At 41.9% G+C, this 12,547-nt stretch overlaps 1 protein-coding gene across 2 annotated transcripts in view; it reads left to right on the top strand.

Annotated features, from left to right (window-relative positions):
- Positions 1–12,185, top strand: part of GPCPD1 (glycerophosphocholine phosphodiesterase 1) — a 30,477-nt gene extending 18,292 nt beyond the window's left edge. The window contains exons 13-20 of one of the 2 annotated variants that reach the window (XM_033142830.1): positions 1,372–1,411; positions 2,412–2,473; positions 3,220–3,285; positions 4,730–4,866; positions 6,710–6,845; positions 7,065–7,225; positions 9,919–9,956; positions 10,520–10,711. In XM_033142830.1, coding sequence (XP_032998721.1) covers positions 1,372–1,411; positions 2,412–2,473; positions 3,220–3,285; positions 4,730–4,866; positions 6,710–6,845; positions 7,065–7,225; positions 9,919–9,956; positions 10,520–10,572 — 693 coding nt within the window. In that variant the 3' untranslated portion in view covers positions 10,573–10,711. Of the gene's footprint in view, positions 1–1,371; positions 1,412–2,411; positions 2,474–3,219; positions 3,286–4,729; positions 4,867–6,709; positions 6,846–7,064; positions 7,226–9,918; positions 9,957–10,519 lie in introns of both variants that reach the window. The other variant, XM_033142829.1, reaches the window with a different exon arrangement.
- Positions 12,186–12,547: the final 362 nt, after the last annotated feature.

Raw genomic sequence — 12,547 nt, 5'->3', positions numbered from 1 at the left:
CCAGCACCTTGAACGGGGCCCAGAAAACCACCGGTAATGAGTGAAGCCTGTTCAAGGTAGATGTTATAACTTCCTTTTGGCTGCTTGCAGCTGGAAGTTAAGCACTGATGCATTCAGCCAGCTGCAGTTTTCAAACCACGGTTAAGAACAGGCCCCTGAAAGCATATCACTGATTAAACCAGGAAGTAACAAATGTTTGTGCGACTGCAGACAGCTCTCTGTTACCAAGGACAGAACATAGTTATAGGAAGAAGCATTAAGAACATTTTAAAACGTTGTTGTTACTTCCACACAAGGGTTACAGAAGGCTCAAACTCGTGTTCGACGTCAGTGATTTGAAGCATTGTCTATATTCTCTTTGTTCCAGAGAATGGTCTTTGCCATGGAATACTGCCTTTGGAATAGGCTCTTCTATTTATGCTAAGCATTAAGGCCTCATAAGAAGAGCAAAGATCCATCTAGCCCAGCCTCCCATGGAATGGGAATCTTAAGGAAACATCAAAATGGTTGCCGATGTAGACTTGTTTTATCCAGAATAATATAGATGCATACCAAGTGCTTCTCACAATAGCCTTAACATGACTTAATACTCCTCTTTGGCGACTAACCTCCATCATCTGCTGCAAAAAATGCTCTAATACATTTCGTATTAAAACGGCAGTATCAAAAGGTGTGGGGCATTTGCGAAGCCATTTCAAAACGTTCCGTGCAGTTCTGCTTCTTCCACAGGGGGAATGAAACGGAATCGGTTCTGCCATGGTCTGGCTGCACTCAGCTCAACTATCCCCCTCTACTGCCAGTTGTAAAAAAAAAGTGCTAGAGTCCTATTTGCTAGGCCCAAAAGGGGGAAACATTTGGAACTGCAAATTCCTGTTGACAGGGGCTCAAAAGCTCCAGGAACTCATGATACTGTATAATACATCCCTCAGCAAAAACTCAACATCATAAACTACTGCTTTGGGGTGGGGTGGCAGGTTGCTGGGTAAGATTTTGCTAGTCCTTGGAGGAAAAAAAAAAAGTTATGTTGCTTAGTTTTTTCTTAAGAAACAGTTGCTCCTAGAGACCCAGCAACAGAATCCTGTTTCTCTGTGTTTATTAAGCCCTGGGTTGCTGGAATCTCACACAACTACCGGCAGCTGAATTTGACCTAGTGCAACTTAAATAAAATTTTAAAAAGTATCCCCAGGCATCATGAATTGTCTATCAAACTATCTGAATTCCCAAGACAACCAAATAGGAGCAAGCCTTCCTTCTTGCTGTAGACTGCACTCAGCATTATTTTGAGGCCATTGCAGTAACACTGTTCAGGAAATGTGTGGGCAATACTTGAAAGCTAGCTTTTAAAAGCGTTTCACGTTTTCCTCCTTGTAGCTGTTACACGTGACTGCATTGAAATCCAAAGATAGCGAAGGTACGTAGAAGCGCCGAAAAAAATGGTGATTCTCAGCTGTTCCATTCATAACCAACATATTGGCTGGTTAATATTTCAACAGTTGTATCTGGTGTTTTTGTAAAATGAAGTATCTCCTCCCAGTACTTTGGAAGAGCTTGTGCAGACATTTACTGATCTGTTGAATGAGAACAATAGCTCACACTACTTATGTCTGGGATGTGGCAGTTATATTCTATTGGCCTGGTAGAGCTTCACTCAAGTCTGCTTTACTGCTAAGCTGACTCTGCATTGCCGCAACCTTTTAACTTGGCAACAAGTTAATATTGGGCCAGCAAAGAAGTACAACTGCTTTTAGTGAAGTGTAGAATTTAGATAATGTGTTTCCTGGGTTGGCAAGGCCATTTAGAACAGTGTTATGGTACGGAGGGAGACGCAGTGCTTGGTTCTTTGCATAAGCACCCAGGGCTTATGGCATATCTTAGCTGCTTCCTGCTCTTCAGAATGGAGAGAAGAGAGATAGAGCAAATCGGAGATGGGCAGAGTGAGGGCATCTCTCTCTTGGGAGCAGGAAGCTGTTGGAAGTGTCACAGCAGGTTTTCCTTTTGCCTCCTGCTTTGGCTTCCATGCCTTTGTAAGGACAAGCTAGGCTTGCCGGTAGACTGCAGTGCAGCTTTGAGCAGGGTCAGTGGCATCCCTGGAGGTGCAGCACGGCCAGCCTGCAAGTTGTCAGTTGTGAATTAACTCGCTCTAGCTAGTAATCAGAGTTTTTGTGGCACTATGTGGGCAGCATCCAGTGATGCTGTCCCATTTGCGCAGCAGACTTCAGCTCATGCAACAGGATGTCCTCTTCCTCTCCTGCCCTTTCACCCTCTCCCTTTGTCCCCCCAAGTCTGCTCTGGATGGTCCCCAAACCTCTAGGGGACTGTAGGGGGAGGAAAAGATGGGAAAGCCTCATTTTTACTTAAGACTTTTGCTCAGGACTTCTCTTCAAGGCTTCTTTTATACAATTTTCCTACAGAATCATTTAAAGAAGACAAAAATGCTCCTTCTGACACGCAGCCATTCCCCTCCTTACAAAGTGTAAGTAATCATTTGTTCCACCTCGGTTTATTGTAAGCTAAAATTTAGAATGGAAGTGATTATTTTTTTTTTTATGGAAGTGATAATTTAAAGCGGAACCAAATCCAGTGGAGGCTTGCATTGACAGAATGGAAAGGGGGGTGGTTTTTTTTAATGCCAATTCCCCCCTCTTCTGGTTAAGCCCTGTTCTTCCCCAACCACAAGCTATAACCAAGGTTTATTCTTCGTTTACCACTCACGGTTTATTCGGAGAGACAAACCAGGAGCCCAGGTTTGGGTATTACAGTAATTGGTAGGTAGTGGGAGGAGAAAAGTAGCTGCAGATTTCACTCTTGGTGCCCACACACTTCTTTATTTGCAACAAGGCATGGTTTGATTTAGTGTTAGGTGCAAACAAGGTCCTTGTCATGGATGCCATTGATAAGCTAAACTGATACCTGCACGTCTTTGCTTCAGGATCTGTTTCTTGGTCGGGGTTTAGTGTGACAGAAACAAAATCCAGGAAGTGTCTGTGTAGATGCAGGTGCAGAATTGTTCTTAACTATATGATTGTTAGAATAGCAGGCTCTAGACTGCTAATGTGGTTACCATTTGCAAGGGAAATCCTATACAATAGTCTATTGGAATTCAATTTCCATAGGCTCTACAGAGTCATTTTGATTTCAGTCATAAAAGGTGAGGGAAATCACCCTTAAATTTAACACTTTAGCACAATTTTTCCTGACCTTTATTGCTTTTCCACCCAGGTACTAGAAACCATTCCTGAAGAAGTTGGCTTTAATATAGAAATTAAATGGATCTGCCAGCAAAGGGTAAGACAGTCTACTAACAATACATCTCAAACATAGTGGCTTGCTGTTTCATAGTAGTGTTTAAATTATAGAAACTGATTTGGTTAAATAGTACATTTCTGCTTCTTTTTTCCTTTGATTCTCCAATGGTTAAAGTGAGTGAACGCCATTTCTGAATTTAGCATTGTTTTCTAGCTCTGGAATCTGTGGTTCACATGTCTAATTCTAAGGAACAGTTACTGAAAATAGAGGCGCTCTGTTGGTTCCATCTAACCCAGCCTGTTGTTGGAAGATGGAACCACCCACCAGTCCCCACAGGTCGGTTGAGACAAATCTAATGATGGCAGAGATCAGGCGCACTGCAGAAGAATGCCAGGAAAACATGGTTCTGGGTAACTGAAGCAAAAGGGCAAAGTGAGCTTCCTGCAGGAGAAGTTAATTAAAACCAAATCCTACAGGGTGAAATAATGGTGCCTCTATGCAAGCAGAACTGGCTTTCACTTGTGCTCCCCTTCTTCAGCCTCCCTCCACATCTCCCCCCAAGTCACATCCACAAGGTTGAGGATTCTCCAGATGAGGCAGGGGGTCATGCAGGAGGTTCCAGGATGGAGGAGAGGAAGAGCCAGTGGACAAACGGAAGTCCGCTCATGCGACGTTGCTGCTTTTACCCACAATCTCTAATCTGTTTGCTGGGTGGGAGGAGATTTCCTTCCTAACACCAAATATGATCAACAGTCCAAGCATGTGTGTGATCTGAACTGATGCACCTGTAAACTGAATATATTTACTGGATGTTTTAACTCCATGCCAGCATAGCATGAGCTTCCCAAAAGAATTATCGGCTACTTTCTACGCAATTTAAAGGGTGTTTGCCGCAACATTAATTTAAAGGTGGTTAAAATTTGTATTTTTGTGACCAACATAATACAGTTCATGGCTATAAGATTTTAAGTGGAGGTCAGGAACAATAGATAATGTGTATTCTGGCGTATAAGACTACTTTTTAATCCAGGAAAATCTTCTCAAAAGTCGGGGGTCATCTTATATGCCGGGTGGAGAATCGGCGGTCGAGTATATCTCAAACTCTATATTTTAACTGGAAAAGTTGAGGGTCGTCTTATACGCCCAGTCGTCTTATACGCCAGAAAATACGGTAACAATTCTTCTGTACTAAGCAGGCCGCCCTGTTTTGGAAAGCTTTTAACTTTTGGTGTTTGGTGGGTTCCTTTATACTTTGTTGGAAGTCGCCCAGAGTGGCTGGGGCACCCCAGTCAGATGGGCAGGATACAATGAAATTATTGTTATTGTTATTGTTTTGTTAATAAGTGAACCAGAATAGAGTGACTTGCCTTTTGTGTATCAAAGGTACGTACAGCTTAATCTTCACCCATATCAACGGATGTTCATGAACTTTCAAGTTAAATAAACCAAAAGTGTCTGGCTTCTCTCTCCCCTCCATTTCCAGGATGGTTTATGGGATGGCAATCTTTCAACCTACTTTGACATGAACCTCTATCTAGACATACTTTTGAAAACTGTTCTGCTCAAGGCTGGCCAAAGGAGGATTATATTTTCTTCATTTGATGCCGATATATGTACAATGTGAGTTGATGGAAATACTTAATAACATTTTAGAGAGATGTATTTTTAACTTGGAGCGTCTTTATATCAGTAGTGTTAAAATAATATTTACTCGTAGAAGAAGGTTCATGTTTAACTAAGAAAATCATTCTCTCATATCAGTGGTGGGGAAGCTGTTGCTTCCTAGCTGCTAAGGCATCAACTTTTATGCTCAAACTGGGCTTAAAATTTAAAATGAAGGCACAGGCTATAAATTCTTCCTGTCTATCAGGATCATAATGATGTGATAAAGGGCTTTTAAGGGGTATAGGTCTGAGGCTAAACCACCCTAAAAGGCCTGGTAATTACCGTATTTTTTGCTCCATAAGACACACTTTTTCCCTCCTAAAAAGGAAGGGGGAAAGTCTGTACGTCTTATGGAGCAAAGGTGGGAGGCAGCATCCGCAATGGGACCAGCGGCCCGGAAGGGCTCCTTCCAGGCCGCTGGTCCCGCCTCTCACCGCGTAGCGGGAGGTGGGGGCGCCATCGGCGGCGTTCAGCGAGAGGAGGCGGCGTCAGTGGCTCTCCCCCCCCCAGCTTTAAAGCCAGCTGGGGAGAAGGGGAGGATGCTACGGTCCGTCCCTTCTCCCCAGCTGGCTTTAAATCAAGCGGGGGAAGAACCGCTAGCACCAAAACTGGCGGCGGCAGCTGTGGAGGAGGAGAAAGCCGCCAGTTTTGAGTTAGAATATTTTTTTTCTTTGTTTTCCTCCTTTAAAAACAAGGAGCGCCTTATGGTCCGGTGCACCTTATGGTCCGAAAAATACGCCTTACGGATATAACAAAGGAGGGTGAAAATTAACATTCAGCTGAAGCAGTACTTCTGGGTAAGGCAGGAGCCTTGAGGCACGATTCCTCGATATTCCAGGTGATATTGCAGAGAGGCAAAGGACATCACAGGATTAGGTTTTAGAGAAGAACAGACCCGCCTGAGCCCTGGCCTACCTCTGGGTAACGGCAGACAAGCCTTCAATATGTCTTTTATGACCAGAGTGGGGTCTCACTCTGCTGATAAAGGCTACCTGTGTCAACATTAATCGAAATTCATTGCTTTCTTATTGCAAGATACAGATCAGTATGTAACTCTTCAAATGGCGAAATTTTTAACTTCTGTTCTGACATATAAGCGACGTAATGGACTGCTGTTTGGAAAGTGAAATTTCCTTATAATTCCCGTATTTAATGTTGTATCTTTATTAAGGCTTTTATTGTCATTAATTTTTAAATTTAATGTGTGTATTTGTCTTAGTATTGTTTTATATGAGCTTAAAGCTGAAATAAGGTGATTGATTGAATCGAAATTCATTTACTTTCATAACAGCCGGAAAATGGCACTTGCAGCAGGCACACAGCTGAATGTCATTTTCAAAATTTTCAAAAAAGGCTCTGCCTACATGCATCACATTAGAATGCTATCATTTGATGACAGTGGAAGCAAACAAACTACATGTCTAAACTAGTTGTATACAATCACTGAAGTCCTTCAAATAAGCAAATGGTCAAATAAGCAAATGGTTTTCATCCAGTCTACTTTAATTTTTTTTGTCTGGGCTGTTTTAAAAGTAGGGTTTGTGCTTTGTGAAGAAGAAAATGGAAGGGCAAGTGTTTTTGTAGCATGTCTTCGCTTTTCTAAGTGTGTGTGTGTGTGTGTGTACACACACACACACACTATTTAAACTGTAACCATTTTCATATTACATATTTAATGTTGGTTTTATATTTTGCAAGTAAATTAGTTATAGTTTATGGGTGATTCCTGGTCTGGCCTGATTCAGGGATTTTTTCCTATCCAACTTGTAACTTAGTTCAAACTTCTTCTTTTTTGCAGGGTCAGACACAAACAAAATAAATATCCCATATTGTTTCTAACTCAAGGAAAATGTGATACTTACCCAGAACTTATGGATCTCAGGAGCCGCACAACGTCTATTGCCACGAGTTTTGCGCAGTTTGAAAATCTGCTGGTAGGTCATAAAGCATCTAGACAATTATATGTGGCAACTACTTTTGAAATGAGGATTGAGCTTGAGCTATAATTGTCTTTTCTACAAATACTAAGACTTCAATGTATTTTAAGATAGTTGTACTGTACTGTACATGCCTAACGACGTGAAAGATTAATCCTTGCACTGCTAACATCTCAGCTATATAGATATGGGTAATATTTCATTTTTCCTTTTCAGGGGATTAATGCCCACACAGAGGAGTTGCTGCTCAATCCATCTTACGTTGCCGAAGCGAGGTCTAAAGGCTTAGTTGTCTTCTGCTGGGGCGACAAAACAAACGAGCTAGAGAACAGGAAGAAGTTGAGGGACTATGGAGTTCATGGTCTGGTATATGACAGGTATCACAGTATTTATTGAATATGATCAGTAATGAGTTTATAACTGTATTCAGATAGCTGCTAAGATAGCAGGTGAATCTTGGAATCAAGGGCATTTAAACCCTTGTCTCAAATAGGCAAACATGTATACATACCTGACCCTCTTTGTACCATTTTAATGGTAGTAGTAAAAGGGACGCGGGTGGCGCTGTGGGTTAAACCACAGAACCTAGGGCTTGCTGATCAGAAGGTCGGAGGTTTGAATCCCCGCGATGGGGTGAGCTCCTGTTGCTCAGCCCCTGCTCCTGCCAACCTAGCAGTTCAAAAGCACGTCAAAGCGCAAGTAGATAAAGAGGTACCACTCCGGCGGGAAGGTAAACGGCGTTTCCGTGCGCTGCTCTGGTTCGCCAGAAGCGGCTTTGTCATGCGGGTCACATGACCCGGAAGCTGTACACCGGCTTCCTCGGCCAATAAAGCGAGATGAGCGCCGCAACTCCAGAGTCGTCCGTGACTGGACCTAATGATCAGGGGTCCCTTTACCCTTTACCTTTAATGGTAGTAATAGTTTCTATGTGATAGGCTACACTCAAAGCTTGCCCTAGAATAATATGCATGTTCAAAGTACCTAGAATTCTTTTGAAAATAGAAAATAAGCATCAGTATACAATATGTATACAGTATGCTTAATTTGCATTTTCCAATAACACCTCATGTCCTCCTTTTTGATCAGCGCCTTTTGCTTTGTTATGGATTGCCTCCTATGACTAACATGTACAAACGCCAGTATGTAGATCAGCATTAAATTGCTCAGGTAGCTAAGCAATGTAAAATCTTCCATGAGGGGAGCACATCTGCTGCTTCTGTGGGCTCCCAGGTACTGTACTGGTATAAAAAATCTAAAACCAGCATGGGAGAGAAATTCTTTAGTCTTTACTATCCTTTAGTCATCAGCACAAGTCAAATAATATGCAGCATGTCCCAAAGAGCAACAGGGAGGAACAGTTGTAGATACTCAGCAATCTGACACCTTTTAGCACAAAACCTTTTATTTTTACTCTAAATCAAACTTTCCCATGCTAGATGGCATCCTTAGAGACTGCCATGAGTCATGCTGAAGCTCTTCAGCTGCTGGGGGGATGGATTCTAAGATCTCCTGACCCCTCCTTTAAGCACAGCTGAGTGGTTGAGAACTTTAAATTTACTTCCCTGAAGCCCAGACAACACCAGAATCTTACAAGACTACATGAACTTTCCTTGGAACTCAAGTGATGGTTTGTCCATGCTGCCTTTGGAAAACAGGAAATCAAATTATTGGCAGTGAATTCTTCCAGCTGAACCCTTTTTTCATTCTTCATGGCTTTCATATTTATCCCTTTCTATTTTGTATCGTGAAAATATGACACTGTGGTCTAGTGCAGGGGTCAGCAAACTTTTTCAGCAGGGGGCCGGTCTACTGTCCCTCAGACCTTGTGGGGGGCCGGACTATATTTTGAAAAAAAATATGAACGATTTCCTATGCCCCACAAATAACCCAGAGATGCATTTTAAATAAAGGCACACATTCTACTCATGTAAAAACACCAGGCAGGCCCCACAAATAACCCAGAGATGCATTTTAAATAAAAGGACACATTCTACTCATGTAAAAACACCAGGCAGGCCCCACAAATAACCCAGAGATGCATTTTAAATAAAAGGACACATTCTACTCATGTAAAAACACACCAATTCCCAGACCATCCGCGGGCCGGATTTAGAAGGCGATTGGGCCGCATCTGGCCCACGGGCCTTAGTTGGGGACCCCTGGTCTAGTGTATAAGATCAGTTTTGAGGCTTGGACCATAAACATTATTCTCACATCAAGGAATTTTTGTTTCTGGTTTCCCTAATTTAATTCCCTGGATATCTGAAAACCATTTTCACAGAGCATTACTAATCATTCTGTTAACACAGCTGCACAACAGAGATGTGCCTGGACATTCCTGTTTAACTTGTGAAGGGTGGTTTCAAAGAACTGTCGTTTGAGAAGAGAGGGTTTGGGTTATTAAATAACGCCCCCAGATTTGGTGAGGGAATGCAATAGCTACTAAAACTTTGGTATAGATGGCTGCTGCAGACTATATTTTAGATGTAAAGCTAACTTGAAAATAAAAACTGAATACTGCTTTACGACTGCTCATTTAAATGGCTTCGGAAATTTGGTCACCCAGAGCATGCCTTTTAGGTGGAGACTGAACAATCTTTTTCAGGAAACCCTAGGTATAATAGCAAGGGGCTTAATTCGTATTCAACCTAAAGCTATATGGCACATTTCAAGATTTAATTTCTTGCTTCTTTATATGGGCAAACAATCATGAATTCACCAGGCTTGGAATCGGTAGGTGGAAGTGCCTGTTCTCAGAACCAGCACCAGAAGCTATGGAGGCGACCAGGGTGGGGTGCGAAGGGGTCACTTCAGCTTCCTTTCTACACCTGCCAATCATTGTCCACAGAGTTCTGGCCTTTGAGGCCTTTAATGGAAGGCTGGAGTTGATGGTCATGTTACGAATGTCTGGTGGGACTCTGAATCAGACATTGGACCCACGACCTATGCAAATCCCCCAGGCACCTGTCTCCCAGAGACGAGCAACAATTCTAGTTGTGCTGTATTCAGGAGTAGACCCTCTAAATAGGAGAGTAACTAGTCCCTGACACCTGGATTCCTTTTCCTCTAGACACTCACCAGATCCTCAACTTACAAATGATGTGACAGGTTTGTACTTGCTGACCAGAATGCTTTTTTTATTTTTTAAAGAAAAGTACGTAACTCCACCATGCTTTCTCCTTACTTTAAAAACAAAAATTGGAACGCTCTTGATTCGGTAGCAACGTACGCACTTACGTTCTTTGCAGACTTTTCATTCATTTAAAGGTTGAAATTGTTGTATGGCATGGCATGCAAATAATAGTAAGCAATGTCTGTATCTTGTGCCACTGCATGCATCATAACTCTCGGATGGATTTATAACATGGTGATTTCTAACACCCAGGAAAGCTACTCCATAACTTTGCTAGCAGGGTTTCCTTGAAGCTTTCACTTGGTGACATGGCAGATGCTGAGCACCCTACTTCTAGAACTATTACTATCATTTGAGCACACAGGCATATAAAAGCAAATTTCATTGAAGTCTTAAAACATTGGCACAAAACCTTTTGGGGGTGAAGACTTTGGTTGTGCCTGTGGCATATCTGCTCTTGTGTATATAGGACCTTGAGTGTGCCTTTGGTATAGGTTGGCTTTGAATTCATTCCTTTCTCATTGTATGTCTGCCATAGGATTTACGACTGGATGCCTGAACAACCAAATATATTCCAGACCGAGCAGCTAGAGCGGTTGAAGCAGGAGGTACCAGAGCTCAAAAGTTGCCTCTGTCCCACCGTGAGCCACTTTAGTTCTGTAGGTCTATGTAAGTGTAGTAATAGCAGCATAAAAGCGAGGATGTCGGAAAGTTCAAGCAGTTTTTAGCAAACTCCGTGCACAGAGGAACGCTGTTTGGTATGTTCACCCAATTCTTTCCACTGGACAAAGCTAGCAGTGCTTCACTGTTCTTGCATCCAAACGAAGCAATAACACATGGTCCACTGTAGAATATGAAAAGCCGTTGCTCGATTGTCGAAAGCCATTGCTAGAATGCTTGGTCAGTGTAATTATTATTGGTTTACTCTACTCCTGTGTTTTGAACTGACCAGTTTAATGTGGGATCTGTGTACTGTAACATACGCACCTGGTTTCTGAGCAATCTGAAATGCAATAGTTGCCTAAGTTGCTAGGGTCTCAACTGCCAAATATCATTGTTCAATTGATTTGGACTCCAATACTGGTGGAGAAGACTGTACTGTATCAGATAATATTTGGCCTGGGGGGGAAAGGTACCTCAGGTGCGTGCATTTGCACCGATGCATGCATCTATTCAGACAGGTGTGCCATCACATTGCAAAACTGCAATTGTAGCTTCATTCCCCACTCCACCCCCACCCCCACCCCCGTTGCCTTCAGGTTGCTGCTATCTTGTCTTTTTATTTTTTGCCAGATACAATGATGAATGGCATAGCCTCTGCCTAGCAGCCTTCAGGTGAATGGTACCCCTCCTTCACTGTTTTTGTATCTAAATTTTGCTGGCGCACAGAATGTTGTCAATCACTATAAGCCAAATTGCCAGTGTCTGACTATAGGTTTAAAATATATATATAGATATATATATATCATTGTACTCAAATGTTAAAGGCACAGATGCACAATACAAAAGCCAGTAAGTACTGCACATGAAGCTCTAGGTGTTTGCAGCAGTCCTTGCACTCTTGTGGTGCTATGTGGTGCAAGGGTAGTAAGGGCTGAATAAAAATGCTTAAATCTTTGCTCTTGCAAAACCACAATCCCTTTATATGTAGATAGCTAAATGAGGTTTTTATCATCTTTTTTTTCTGGCCACTAGCAGATGTGTTAAAAAGAAAAGAAAGAATGTTAGATTTGATTTTCAGAGTGTAATAGGGTTGTAGTCTTTAACCTCTGGCTAATGTACTGTGTATAACTTATTCGGAAATTATGATATAGAGTATTTCGTCAAGTATGTATGTATGTTTGCATGTACTTAAAACCCATACCTCTCTACAATACCAGGTAATTGAAGCTCAAGTATCTGTAACTTTTTACTGAAGTGTTCAAGTGCATAATGAAAATGGGGGGATCCTTCTATGGCAAATCAACAATTGAAAATAGCTTGTATAATACGAATCTTGTCACTGCTGTACAAAGCTGACTATATAAAAGTTCAATAAATGCAAATATATGTACGTGGTTTTTGGTCTGTACTACTGAGTTGTTTGGTGGGCGTAGTTTGTCTTGATTGCTTTGTATTGAAATTGCTTTTGTTGAAGAGCAGCATTCAGGTCTCTGGGAATGATCTTATTTTAAAAATAAAATGCATTTTATATCTAAATATAATCTAGCTCTGCATCTGATTTATTTGTAGTGGTTTGAGCCATGTGTGCAATACTTAACTATGACCTAACTATGAATTTGATTCTTGATCATCCAACTTTTTAAAGTGGTTTAGACCCCATGCTCTGGATGTCTGCAGGGTGAATGAGCACATTTTAACATGAATTCTCAGACTGCTTATGGCATCCATATTTTTTTCTGAGCCTGGACCCTTTTGCTTCGTAATAGCCATGCTTCCATTCTGGATGGTGAAATCGCTAGGAGTATAATGTTCATGGAGTGACATGGAGCAGTTGGAGAAAAAGAGCAAGTGGAGTCACAGAGCTGAGGGGAAAACGCATTAAAGTGAGGTGCTCCTGCACCTC

The sequence above is a fragment of the Lacerta agilis genome, chromosome 3 (assembly GCF_009819535.1).
Source record: "Lacerta agilis isolate rLacAgi1 chromosome 3, rLacAgi1.pri, whole genome shotgun sequence".
Taxonomy (NCBI): Eukaryota; Metazoa; Chordata; class Lepidosauria; order Squamata; family Lacertidae; genus Lacerta; species Lacerta agilis.
Note: the sequence above shows the minus strand (reverse complement) of the source record. Positions and strands in the feature narration are given on the sequence as shown.